Source organism: Mustela putorius, unplaced genomic scaffold, assembly GCF_011764305.1.
Source record: "Mustela putorius furo isolate JIRA1106 unplaced genomic scaffold, ASM1176430v1.1 tig00000228_pilon_pilon_pilon, whole genome shotgun sequence".
NCBI classification, from domain to species: Eukaryota; Metazoa; Chordata; class Mammalia; order Carnivora; family Mustelidae; genus Mustela; species Mustela putorius.
This window is the reverse complement of record NW_025421322.1, coordinates 25925905-25939829: the sequence shown is the minus strand read 5'-3', so window position 1 is coordinate 25939829 and position 13925 is coordinate 25925905. Positions and strand designations below refer to the sequence as shown.

Sequence of the window (13925 nt, the reverse complement as noted above, 5' to 3'; positions counted from 1 at the left end):
TCAGTCCTGTCCGATGTTTGTGGGACAGTGACAGAGGGCCTGGCCCTGCACCGAGCACCGTTGGTGTCTGATCTCCATTGTCCCTCACACCAACCCCGAGAAGTCGTGACTCATCCCCTTATTCCTTCCCTCCATTCTGTCAGAGTTCAGTGATGTCCGTGTGCAGTGATGGTCACGGAATAGTTCTTACTGTTAGTCTTTAGAAGAAGCAGGCCCTGGGAGGTGAAGTGACTTCCCCTAGTACTTGACTGGCGGCGTAGCCACGGCCAGAAATCAGGGCTGTGTGCTTCCTGCACAGACCTGTCGTCTTTCTGGCGTGTTCTCAATGAGTGTGTCTCACCTTTTTCTTCAAAATGCTGGATCATCTCAGTGACCTTCTCTGGGGGCCCCTGCAGGGGAGCGGTTGGTGCCGGGGAAGGAAGGCCCAGCGGTCGTGGCCTCCTTTGTGTCGATGAGTGATGCTGGTACCTTTTGGCTCGAAGTTGGTGGTTGGTATGTCTGAACACATTTAGGCTTTTCTAAAAGCTTCTCCTACTTTCTTGGAATGAGAAGCTGGAATTGGTTGGTTGAACTCTTGTGCTCTTAAGATGCTGACGTCTGTGTGGGCAGAGATCTCTCACGGCCAGCCAGAGAACTCTGATCCCAGCCCTTGCCCCTTTAATTACTTGGATATAGAGGTAGAAGGGGTGTTCATACTTGATAAGAAAATGGCCAATACATTAGGTGTTGTAATTGGACTTTCATGCAAGGTCTGGATGGGCCTGGAATGGTAGCCAGAGCTGTCAAGGATTCATTCAACGTAATTTAAACTAAAGTTACGCCCTCGGGTGGAAACAGCCCACTGGGGCACAGAGAGGAGATGGAGGCTGTGTGACTTAGCAGTGTGGTGGCCAGACCTGTGCGTGGGTACTGATGTCAGGAGCTCAGGTGCAGCGGCCAAGGGACCTCTGCCAGGAGCCAGTCAGGCAGGATGGCCCGGTGCACTGGCCCGGTGCACTTAGTGCCCCATGGGAGTGAATTGTCACTTGGGGGAAAATGTCCCGAGACCTGCAGTCAGACCAGGCAGGTCTCAGACAGAGAGCTGACGGCTGTGCTCTAGCCGCAGCTGGAAGATAGACTTTAGGCTTGGGGCGGTTTGTGACTTCGTGATGCTCTTATTGCCAGGACCTCTAGGTTGATCTTAAAATTTAAAAAATGTATATAATGACTATTGTTTTTGTAAAAGTGATATATGACCCTGAGTGAAAGCACACACACAAAACAAAAAACAAAAAAACTATGGCCTTATAGGAAAATACAAACAAGAAAGCAACACATTGGTCCAAATGTTAGCGTCCAGAAATAGCCCATTTTAACTTTGGTGGACAGTTTTCCAGATAGCTCTCTGCACATTTTCAGATAGGCTCGATAGCTAGAGAAATGCAGAGAGAGGCACTTATGATAAGATGTAAAGCAAAAATATATTTAATTATGCTTTCATTGAACAAGAGAATTGATACTTAAGTGCAGTAATCCTGAAGAAATTGCTGAACAACCGATGACTGTTTCTTCACCAAAAGAAATGAGTTTCTGAGGCATCCCTTTATTTTATTTCTTTTTTTTTTTTTCAAGATTTTATGTATTTGAGAGAGACATGCACAGAGTGAGGAGGGGAAGGGTGGGGGGAGGGACAAGCAGACTCTGAGCTGAGCAGGGAGCCCAGCGCGGAGCTCAAGCAGCCCTTTAAAGCAGTGGTTCTTTGTTGTTGTTCTTGTTTTTATTTAAGCTTTAATTACTTATTTTAGAGGAAGAGAGCGGGGGCATGTAAGCAGGGGAAGGGGTAGAGAGAGAATCCTCAAGTGGGCTTCCCACAGTGCAGGACCTGACTCGAGGCTCAATCCCAGGACCCTGAGATCCTGACCTGAGCTGAAACCAAGAGTCAGACGTTTAACTGACGGAGCCACCCAGGCGCCCCTATTATTGGCACTTTAGGGAACCGAGGTCAGGGATGGTGCCGAACCCCGTATAGTGCCCAGGACATTCCCCCCACCGCAAAAGAGCTGTCAGGCCCAAAACGTCCGTAGTGGCAACGTTGAGCAACTGTATGCTAGGCTGAGAAGCTAAGACCATTCAGACCAGTACGAAGAGGAAATCATTAGGTTTTTGCTCAGTTGCCGCTGTAGCCTGTTTCGGCCGGGCTTCTGTAGCGAAAGGTGAAATGATGAACTTCATCAGAATTTCTCCCTCCTCTCCTTAAACCGCCAGCCTGGGAGGTGGCACGTGTTCTGTCCCCCACGTTAGGATTTGAGGCACTTCCCCTTTGGTCCTGCCGGTGGCACCCTCCGGGGGTGGAGTCTCAGATCTGTGTGACCGATTCTGTGCCAAACTCTACGTCTCCAGCCGTGGCTTCTCCTTCTATGGGTTTCCCTTGCGTCCTCTCTTGCGTGGCTCCTTGATCTTAACATGCATCAAGTGTGTCTGTGTAGGGAGGTGTCAGCCCCACAGCTCTGCTGCCGTCAGAAGAGCGCCTGCAGTTCTGACTTTGTGTCTTGGGTCCCGGGCTTAAAAGCCGAGAGAGAGAGAATCTTGCCGTGTCCGCAGGACACTGCAGGGACGTGAAACACGGTCCTGGGTTGAACATGGACTGCACGTGGGGGAAGAAGGGAAAGCTGGATGAATGTGCTGGTTTTCCCGAGTTCTCTCAAAAGTCTTCCCATGGAAATGGGGTTGGGCGTCCCCAGAGGGTGCAAGCCGGTGCCGCAGGGACGCAGAGGACGCGGTGGCAGATAGAGTCTCCCCAGGAGGGTGTTGAGTTCCCTGTGAGCTGGAGTGTGCCGGGGATCCACATGTTGTCATGCCGTCTGTAGAGGCTGGTGCAAACCATTAGCTGTGGGGGGGCTGCATTTAGGTAACTTCTCAACCTTGAGATTCTGATCTGTAAGTAAAGCTTCCCAGAGGCCACGGTCACTGTCCTGGGGAGGAGCTCCAGTGGCTCTGGTTTCCTCCGGGGTGAGGGTGGGAAAAGGCACAGCCGAGGTCAGGTGGTTCCTCCGGGCAGAGCATTAAATGTTCTGCCTATCTTGAATTTGGACCCTCCATCTGTTCCTGAAAAAGTGATCTCTCAGTGTATGTGTTAGATTCTGCCAAACTTGTTCCAACTGGCATTTGTAGTATTTACAAGATTATAGGGCCTGAGCACATTCTAAACCCATTTCCGAGCCAGGGCATTTATGTACAGTCTGGGCACCATACCCGAGGCTGTAGAGGAAGAGAGAACACACATTGTTCCCTGTAACTGCAATTGGGTGTTTTGTTATTGTCTTCCTCAGATGTCTATCACAGCATGCCTCACTGATTGATGACTTTGTTTTGTTGTAGGGGAGCTATCCAGTGTGGGAAGATTTCATAAACAAAGCAGGAAAGCTACAGTCCCAGCTTCGGTAAGTAGAGAAGCTCGTCATCCCCAGAAAAATGGCGCCGTCCTTAGACAAAGGTTGGAAAAGGACAGCCCCAGGATGCAGATTGAGGTTAATTTTGGAAGCATTACAGATACAGAAGCACTTAGTGGGTTCTCATTTGAGTACTGCCACTTCTCAGCCTTATGTCCTGACCGCTGACTCCCCTATGTAAAGCCGAACTCCCATCTGCTCTGCCTTCTTCCACAGGGATTTTGAGTCAAATGAGGTATCATAGGAAGGTAGTAGTGAGCAACATTTATGTGATGCTCACTCTGTGCAGACTCGTATGTTATCTTAATTAGATCTCACGACCCCAAGGGGTTAAGTACAGTTAGTACCCTCAGTTTATTGATGAGAAAACTGAGGCACAGAGAAGCTAATGGCACACAGCTAGTGAATGGCAGAGCAGGGATTTGAACCTGGGTCTGGCTGCATAGCCCATTCTGTTCACTGCTTATCCTCATAAAGAGTTTACAGCTGACTGTTGGCGATCGTGTAATTCCGTGTGTGTGAAATATCTAGAAAACAGCTCTGTAGAGGCGGATCAGTGGACTAGGGGAGGAAAAGGAGATGGAGTACAAATGGGCAGGAGAGATCTTTTGGGGGTGATGGAAATGTTCTAAAATTGGCTTGTAGTAGTGGTTGCAGAATTCTAAGCTTACCAAAAAAAATTGTTGAATCACACACCCAAAAAGGGTGAATCTTATGGTATACAAATTATGCCTCAATGAAGCTGCTTAAAAAAGAACAAGATCTAGGGCTGAGCGGCTCTAAGGGGCTTTACCATTGCCTTGTCTTGGTCTTGCTCCTGTATCATTTGATATGAAATTTGATACGACATTTACCAGCGTCTTCTTGTTACAGCTACGTGCTTTTAGTGGGGAGGGGAGCTACCCGCTGGGTGGGTGCCCCATGATGGATGGGACAATTGCAAATGCAATGATTTTCATGACTCCTGTTCATGGAGAAATGGGGGATGACATCAGTTGGTTTGGGTGTATGGAGGCGGTTTTCCAGAGGGCAAAGCAGGTAGGTGTTTTCTAGGATAAAAAGCCACGTGGATGACATGATGCTCTTGGTCCTTAGCCGACGGATGTCAGGGGTTACTGCCCAGAACTTCAGCCATAAGCTGGGACATTCCATGAATCCCCTGTAGAGCAGGAGAGAAGAACTCCAGAAGGAAGGACCTTTCCTCTTCCATTCTGCCAGCTGTGCAGGTGCCTGGGATTTCTGTCCCATGAACTGAGGGTTTCCCAAGCTGTGAGTGGTCTTCGAGATGTACAGTCGCCTGGGGCGTAGAGCCCCTTCTCTTGTCAGATCCTTTACCATTTTGGTGCTTAAGAACGTGTACAGACTTTACAAGCTCCTATTTTTTTTTTTTTTTTAAAGATTTTCTGCTGGGCCAGCCTCCTCTGTCTGAATGCGCGGCCCCGCACAGGCCTTCACCAGCCTCACCTTATGCTATAGCTAGTCTCTCGTTTCTGCTGTTGTCCGCATCTATTCCCAACAGTTAGTCTCCATCCTACAGGAGGGCCCTGCTGGAGTACACCAGAAAGACAGTTGAGTACTGTAATGCAGCGGGCGCCGGATCTCTGCTCGTGCTGCGGGGACGCCAGAGCCGGGTTGTCTCAGGACAGCCGCACGCAAGGAAACAGGACTCATTGGGAGGTGGCGGTTAAAAGCTCCTGATTCCTCACACTTGACCGCTGCCCTCGTTTTCAGGGGAGCCCATGTAGTATGGGGGTGATCGACCTTGCCCTGAACGAGAATCGATCCTGCCCCTGTGTCAGACATTAATTGTCACTCAGAATGAGCTGTTTATAAACCCCGGGATGTTTGATGAAGTTCACTTTTTCAGGGCTTGCATTTGGTGTCAACTCTTTGAAAAATATGCTTCTGAGGGGCTTTTTTCTTTTTTTTTCCAGTTTTGTTTTGTGAATGTCTTTTTTTTTTTTTTTTTTTTTTAATTAGAGCAGAATATTTTCTTGCTCTACTGGGAAATACCAGGCCTCAATTCTGGAGTTTGGCACGGGACTGTGACCCAGGTTTTCTTAGGGACCACTCCCTGCACCTTCTAGAACCTTTTGTGTCACAGCCACTGTTCGTGAGGTGTAGGGTCCTTTCTTCAGTTCCATCTTGAACTCCTTTCTTTCTAATCTTTATTCTCATGTTCTTCCCTTCAACAGCTTTGCATTCTGAGGTATGCTGAGCAAAGATTAGATTCATACATGAAAAACATCTTAATGAAGCGCATTTCACGAATTGTGGAGCCTGAGTGGGGCTGGCTTGTGTGTTGTAGCTGTCCCTGGCCCTGGTGGGGAGTGGGGCTTACCCTTCACTGGATGACGTCTTGGGATCACAGCACTGGGAGCCGGTAGACCACAGAGTGCTCCAGAGGATGTGAAAAACTCAAAATAATTTCTAGGACAGCAAATGACTGTAGTGACTTCTCCCTAGTCTCAAGGAATTCAGAAGATAGTATTCTAAGGTTGAAGAAAAAATAGTCTGTTTCATTATAAGTGGGATTTAGGGGGAAAAGTCACAGAGTAAGGATCTTGTCCTGCAGCAGGATGAGCACGGGACTGGGCTTCCTGCCAGCCTATCCCCGTTCCAGGTCTGAGATGAGCTGGTGATTTTGGAAGTCGCTCTGAGCTTGCCTCCATGTTCCCATCTCTGAAATGAATTAGTTGAAGTAGAGGCTCTTCAAGATTCCATCTCCCGGTCCACGTAGAGATGCTGTTTGCCTACCTGAAATCAATTTCACCTGTACTGTTTATGGTTTTTTTTTTTTTTTTTAAGATTTTATTTATTTATTTGACAGAAATCACAAGTAGATGGAGAGGCAGGCAGAGAGAGAGAGAGAGGGAAGCAGGCTCCCTGCTGAGCAGAGAGCCCGATGCGGGACTCGATCCCAGGACCCTGAGATCAAGACCTGAGCCGAAGGCAGCGGCTTAACCCACTGAGCCACCCAGGCGCCCCCTGTTTATGGTTTTTAATGACGTTTTTCTTTTAGGTCAGAAAACCTGTCTTTCCTTCTTTGTGAAATTTGGGCCAGTAATTACGTCGTAGGTGGACCAGGATGGGAAGGATTGCTAGCATCTACTGACCAGCACCGAAGGCGCTGGGTGTTTCTGGGAGGGCGTGCTCCTGTGAGGAGGAGAAGTGCCTCCTGAGCAGACAAGGGGCACTGCGAAGCCGGAGCCTGTCCATGTCCAGCAGAGTCGTTTCTCCTGGAAGGTCGCATGCCCTTGCCTGCAGAGGGGTTAACCCTGTAGCCGCAGTGAATTCGTGTGACACATTCCTCATGCTTTTGTTCTCTGTTTGCATTTTAGGACCACAGTAGTAGCAGCAGCTGCCTTCCTGGACGCCTTTCAGAAAGTGGCTGACATGGCCACCAACACACGTGGTAAGCAGATGGAGGCACGGCTTCCAGCACCCGCCCAAGGCAGCCTGTGGGCTCCTACCCTTGGGTGGCTTCACGAGGAGCGACAGCTGAAGTTACCAGAGCTGCGCTGACTCATGGTTCTGACTTCCTAGAGAATGCTGGGGGTGTCCATGTATTCGAAGTTGCAGATTAGTCCTCCAGATAACGAAGCCCGTGAGAGGATGAGTGAAAAGTAGAGAAAAGGGGGCACAGTTTGTGCGGGAGGGGCTGGACTGGGCGCTTGGGTGCGGTTCCTCCCTCCTCCCATGGGTTGTCCTAAGGTTTTCTCTGTTCCCTTGTGGAGAGGGAAGGGGTGAGAATGATCGGATAAACCATTTTCCCGCAGGGATCCCTTGTGTAAGGCATGTCCTGTTGTGTTGTATCTGTGTGTGTGTCTCCCACATTTGACTGCGGACCCTTACGTATTTATGTCAGAACTCCCCCAAAACAGTGCCTAGGACATAGTGGGTGTTTAAAAGTAGGTTTATTAAATCAGCAAACAAAGGGAAATCTTGTGCAACTTTTAATAGTTTCAGTGACTATAATAAAAACACAGGAGAAGAGTAAAGACGAAAATGCCGCTCCCGTATCCACCACCATGGTCAGAAAGACAACATTCCCCTTAATGTGGAGACCCCTGTTCAAAGCAGGGGGTGCTTTCCTTTTCATTCCCAGGCAGGGATGTTCTCCTACCTCTTTTTTTGGCCTTATTTTTCTGGGTCTGCTTGTATACTGTCTGTTCATTGTCGTGGTAACATTGGAAAACATGGGCGTTGGGGGTGAGTGTTGGGGGGTTGCTGTCAGTCACATGAGGGTTTAGCTTCTCTGAAACACATGATGAATGCCTCTGGTGGGGTTCAGTTGGTACCCCTTTACCACTGGTGCCTAATTAAATATTAAAATGAGTTTGCCGTGAGGAGAAATTAATGAATTAATGAATTTAAATTGAATATTTAATTCAAATATTATATATTTGAATTAAATATTCAAATGAGTTTGCCTAATTAAAATTTAAATGAAATTCAAGTTTCATTCCAGAAACTTGAGAACTGCTAGTATTTTAGGTACTATTATGGAACCACAGAAATCAATATATTATTTATTCTTCTTGTCCTGAACGGTTGGCAACTGGGCGGGGGGAGATGTGCAAATAGAGAAATTCGGGCTAGAAGTAATATGCTTAGTATAGCAATAGTAGTAGAACAGCGTGCTGGGGGAGTATAGAAAAGTGAGCAATTAGCTCAGCTCAGGGATTCGAGGGTCTCCCATGGGAGGTAATATTTTCCCTTACTTCCAAGATGCCAGCAGTGTTTCGAAAGGTTCCCTAGGAGAATGTGATGGAAATACCAGAGCAGTGGTTGGAAGGACTTGTTCTGGTTTGTCAGCTTGTTATGGGTCTTAACTTGTATCTTTTCTTAATCCCTTAAAAAATTCTTACATCCTCAACATTGTCCATTGTACTTCTTTCACTTGAATATTCTAAAGATTCTGTAACGTTTAAGCCAAGGGTATTTTTGAGTCTGTTTTCAAATATTGTCTTCTACTTCAGCAGTCTCTGGAACCGGACCGTCGGTCACATTGAGGTCTTTCTAGAAGGGCCCTCAGAACGTGTCTTCCTTCGAAGAATAGCTCCACCATTTGAAAGGACGAGGGTCACCGGCATTGCATTTTTGAGACTCTGTGATTCTTAATAAGATTTTTATATTTTCATATTTAATTATTGATGGGACCCTCAAGGGTGGAGGAGGGCAGCATCCCCTGAGTTCCCATAATTGCCGACAGCAGGCACAAGGGTTTCTTTTTTTTTTTTTTTTTAAAGATTTTATTTATTTATTTGACAGACAGAGATCACAAGCGGGCAGAGAGGCAGAGAGGGGAAGCAGGCTCCCTGCTGAGCAGAGAGCCCAATGTGGGGCTTGATCCCAGGACCCTGGGATCATGACGTGAGCCGAAGGCAGAGGCTTTAACCTGCTGAGCCACCCAGGCGCCCCAGCACAGGGGTTTCTGCAGAGGCTGCTCCCTGGGGTGGCTCTTGGTGGGAAACAGGAGGGCCTGCAGGTCCCATGGCTCCAGGGAGGACAAACAGAGCAGCTATCTGTGGGAAAAGATACCAGAATAGCCTCTCTGTGGTGGTGACAGAGGTAGAGTCACAGCTTGGAGGTGAAGTATTTGACAAAAGACAAATGATGTCGCAGTGAACAGACCCCCGCTCCGATGTATTTTTAAACCAGTTGATTTCAGGTCATTTTTAGCGATGCCAGAATAACTTTACATTTTGCGATCTCTAGAAATCCCTGTGCACTGGGGGAAAAAGAACTTTCTCTCGAGTGTGAGAGTTCTCACATGACCTAAAAAAGGGTATGGTTGATACAAAGAAGGTGTATTTTATAGAGGGGATAGAGAGAAACGTGAAGGCACATCTTGTAGGGTCAATAAGCATCAGAAGTGATTTTTATTAAGTTACTTTTAACTTGAAAATAAAAAAAACCTAGATCATGCATGGTTTTGTTGTTGTTGTTGGTTTAAAAGATTTTATTTATTTATTTGACAGAGAGAGAGAGAGATCACAAGTAGGCAGAGAGGCAGGCAGAGAGAGGGGGAAGCAGGCTCCCTGCTGAGCAGAGAGCCCGATTTGGGGCTCAATTCCAGGGCCCTGAGATCATGACCTGAGCCTAAGGCAGAGGCTTAACCCACTGAGCCACCCAGGTGCCCCTAGACCATGCGTTTTTGTTTAAAATGTCATGTAATCGTCTGTACAGTAAAATCCACCCCTCCCTGTGCCCCCTTGCAGGGATTGGGTTGAGTGTCATTTGCGGCCTTTTTTTTTTTGTTTGTTTGCATGTATAAACACGTCTGGAAGGAAGAAAGCTGGTTGCAGAATGGTGTGTGAAATGGGACATGGAGTAAAGTACTTCTGGATGATCTAGAGGGGCCCCCTAATTAACATCTTCCTGTGCTTTTACTCCACAGTATGTGACACTTCTCATGTCCATGCCTGGGGAGGGAGCTGCCTCATTCTTTCTTGGGCCCAAACGGAATTCTGCTGTCTAGATACAGCACAGTTTTATCATTCCGCTGTTGGTGAAAATTCAGGCTATCTCCCATTTATTTGCTGTTACAAGCCATGTAGGAATTAATGCCCAGGTATACATCCTTTGGGAGATCTGTATATAATCTGTTTTTAATAGTGTGTGCATCTCCATGGAACCAATCTGGAGAAAATGTTCCAAACGGTTTTGGTCAGCGACAAATATATTTGGACTTAAAATCATTAAAGGCTGGGCGCCTGGGTGGCTCAGTGGGTTAAGCCATTGCCTTCGGCTCAGGTCATGATCTCAGGGTCCTGGGATCGAGTCCCGCATCGGGCTCTCTGCTCAGCAGGGAGCCTGCTTCCCTTCCTCTCTCTGCCTGCCTCTCTGCCTGCTTGTGATCTCTCTCTATCAAATAAATAAATAAAATCTTTAAAAAAAAAAAAAAGATCATTAAAGGCTGTGACTCTGTGATTTGCAATTTGATATCTGCCCTCTACAAAATTCCAGTTTTGTTGTTTTGGTTTTTGTTTGTTTTGCTTAGAGCTTTGGAATGTTTTTTTCGAGTCCTTCTTGCTCAAAGTGATAGAAGGCAATTCAAGTGCATCTCCTTTGGGCAGGCTTCCAGAATTAAGATAGCATGTCTCTGGTTTCCAAAATATTAGCATTCCATATTACCTCCCAAAGCTCTGAAATTCCTTTGTCCTTTTTAGCTAATATTTCGCACTTGCTGTTAATATAATTTATTTAGGAACAACTTTTTAAAGCTATTCACTATAGGAGCAAAATTAATGTAGTCATTATCTAACTTGTTAAATAGGATGTGGAAATATGTTAGAACTCTGTTTTGTTCATTATACAAATGCATTTAAGTTGTTCTTGTAATGTGTGTATTTAGATGAACAATTAAAGCATAATGGAATTTAAGAGTTTATTAGCATCATAATCCATAGTACAGTTTCATATTCTGTTGATTGTGCACTCTGGAATGAATATACAATATGTATTTAGCATGAAAGTATACCTTTCCCCATCTTACTAGCCGCAGAGAATTAGTGTCTGGGCATTGCTCTGCATGGGATACCAGACTGTGGAGTGAGTCCCCATCTTCTTCGTGTCCATGGTGGACCAGCAAATGACCTATTATTGGAGTTGAGAAATGTTTGGACTGACTGGTATGCAGTTGTCTCAGTTGCTTAGAAAGAAAGAGAGAGCAAGAGAGAGAAAGGAAGGAAGGAAGGAAGAAAAGGAAAGGAAAGAAAGAAAGAAAAGACAAAGGGGGTTGAGGAGGAGGACCCTCTGGAGCAGAGGCACCTCTTGGGGAATAGTGTTCCTGCACCGGTGAGCACATCCTTGCACACTGGGCCCAGCTCCCTATGTCACTGGAAGGCTGGGGTACTGAGCTGATGAAACCCTCCGCCTTAGTCAGCACTGGCCCTTCGCACCACTGCATTGTTTGCTTGTGTCAGCAAGGGCCTTTGAAAAGCATAATGCTGTGTGACTTTCATTTCTGGCTGCCTCTGTATGCCTGTGTAATGACTTTATAGCTTTGAAAAATCATCTCAGGGTTGTTTAGATAGTGATACACCAAACCCAGAGTGAGGAGTTTAAGACTTTATGAAGAAAGGAAATGGATCCCCAGCCGACCAGATCATCTTTAATGTTTAGAAGCCTTTGTACATCACTTTAAAAAAGTGGGCATGGTTTCAGTGTTGGAAATCACGATAGCTAACCTTTACTGAATAGTAATGCTGGCTGGGCTGTGTTATAAGAGCATCACGTATGCTGAATCTCTTCTCACAACGTGAATATACATGCTTGTGATCTCCATTTTAGGTGATGAAATCAGGGTAAGGAACTTACCTAAAGCAAGATTGCATGGCCAGTAAGTGGTAAAAGGAGTCTGGCACAGAGCCTAGATTTTAACCATAAAGTTACAATTCCTTATGTAAGGAGCTCCCTGGGTTTAGTATAAGCTTATGTTTGCTTTTAAAATTACTTGATCCCGAATGCATTAAAAGAATCTAGGTAGCACCTTGGAGTAACCCAGATTGGGAACTGTAATGCCTGGATTTGTCTTCTGGTTTTGCTGACTAGGCAACGCTGAGTAAATTACGATAGCCAACCTCCCAACCCCCGCCCCGTATCCCAGGGGCGTACTAGCCAAGACCCTCAGTGGACGCCTGAACCTGGGGATTGTCCTGAACCTTGTACATTCTGTTTTTTCTATATGTATATATCTGTGATTCAGTTTAATTTATAAATTAGGCTCAGAGATTAACAACAAATAGTAATAATAAAATAGACCAGTCATAAGACTATCCTATAAGAAAAATTATGTGAATGCGGCCTTTCTGTCTCTCAGAACATCTTGTCCCATACTTCTCGTGATGATGAGAGATAATGATAAATGCCTACGTGGTGAGCCGAAGTGAGGGGGGTGACGAAGGTGCTGTGACCCAGCGCTGGGCTCCTGTTGAACCGACCTCCTGACGGTTTGTCAGAAGGAGGGTCAGCTGATTCCAGACCACAGCTGACTGCGGGTTTAACTGACACAGCAGAAAAGCAAAACCTCGGTAAGGAGGGGTCGAGTCTAGCTCACTTTTCTGGGCTTTAATTTCCCCACCTCTAAAAGAGGGTGTTCTCAGGACACAAAGTCCTACATGATCACAAGGAACCTTTCTCGGCTCTAATATTCTCTGATTTGAAAAATCTCATTTGGCCCTATTAAGTCCATAAAATATGAATGAAGATGGACGTCCAAATTCTCTCCCCTCGGTTATCTTTAGACTTTCCAATTTTTGCCCTGGAGACAAAGGAAGTGGAGGAAGCACTGTGAAGCATAGGGTAATGGAGAGAGGGAGGGTAAGAAGAGAAAGATCAAGGCCCCCTCAGACCTGCAGTGTGCCTTTGAGGAGGGCTGGTAGAAGCTGGAGCGTTGAGGAGGACTGTGTAGGTCATAATCACTCAAGAAGTTGATTTTAAAATACAGATTTTAGGGGTGCGTGGGTGACTCAGTCATTGAAGCCTCTGTCTTCCGCTCAGGTCATGATCCCAGGGTCCTGGGATTGAGCCTACATGGGGCTCCATGCTCAGCGGGGAGCCTGCTTCTCCCTCTGCCCCGCCCCCCTGCTCCTGCAGGCTCTCTATTGTGCAAGCGGTCTCTCTCTCTCTCTCTCTTGCTCTCAATCACATGCTCTCTCTTTTAAAAATCTTTAAAATCTTTTTATTTATTTTTAAAGATTTTATTTATTTATTTGACAGAGAAAGATCACAAGTAGGCAGAGAGGCAGGCAGAGAGAGAGGAGGAAGCAGGCTCCCTGCTGAGCAGAGAGCCGGATGTGGGACTCGATCCCAGGACCCTGAGATCATGACCTGAGCTAAAGGCAGTAGCTTAACCCACTGAGCCACCCAGTTGCCCCAAAAAATCTTTAAAATCTTAAAAAAAAAAAATACAGATTTCAGGGCCCTGCCTTGTATCTGTGGAGTCAGATGGGTGTGGGTAGGACCTGGGAATCTCAGATTTTTTTAAGTTCCTCGGGAGAGATTTCTCCCCAGCGAGGTTTGGGCCTCTTGCCATAAGCCACCTGTCCAGAGACATCTCTGCCAGCGGCTGGCACTCCCAACCACAGAGAGACGCTCCTGGCTCCCTGAAGCCCTTAAATCCTTTGATCCCCATCTGCTCGCTTGTGGGTGCCTTCCAGACCTGGAATGTCCTTCTCCCTCCACCCCCTGTCCGCCTCCTTTAGATGCTCGAGGATTTGCTGCTTGTTTTCCAAGAGCCAGGTTCGCAGTCGTGTCACGGATGATACCGATGATCACCAAAGCAGGGGGAGACTTCGGGCCTCAGGGCCTCCGCGGCATGGTGCAGGCGTGTGGCTCGCTGTGTCATCCCCGGCTCCGTACTAGGATGCAGGCCCCTCCAGGACAGGTCTCTCTGAGGAGCCTGGGCGCCTAGATGCTCAGTGGCTCTCTGGCATTTGGCAAAGTGCAGACAGTGTTTGATGAATGAATGACTGAGCACGTACAGCAGTG

General features: G+C 46.9%; 1 protein-coding gene across 18 annotated transcripts in view; it reads left to right on the top strand.

Moving 5' to 3' along the window:
- Positions 1-13925, top strand: part of MTSS1 (MTSS I-BAR domain containing 1) — a 157057-nt gene that overhangs the window by 20262 nt on the left and 122870 nt on the right. For all 18 annotated transcript variants that reach the window (XM_013051745.2, XM_045078107.1, XM_013051748.2 and 15 more), the window contains exons 2-3: positions 3358-3419; positions 6770-6843. In XM_013051745.2, coding sequence (XP_012907199.1) covers positions 3358-3419; positions 6770-6843 — 136 coding nt within the window. The remainder of the gene's footprint in view (positions 1-3357; positions 3420-6769; positions 6844-13925) is intronic.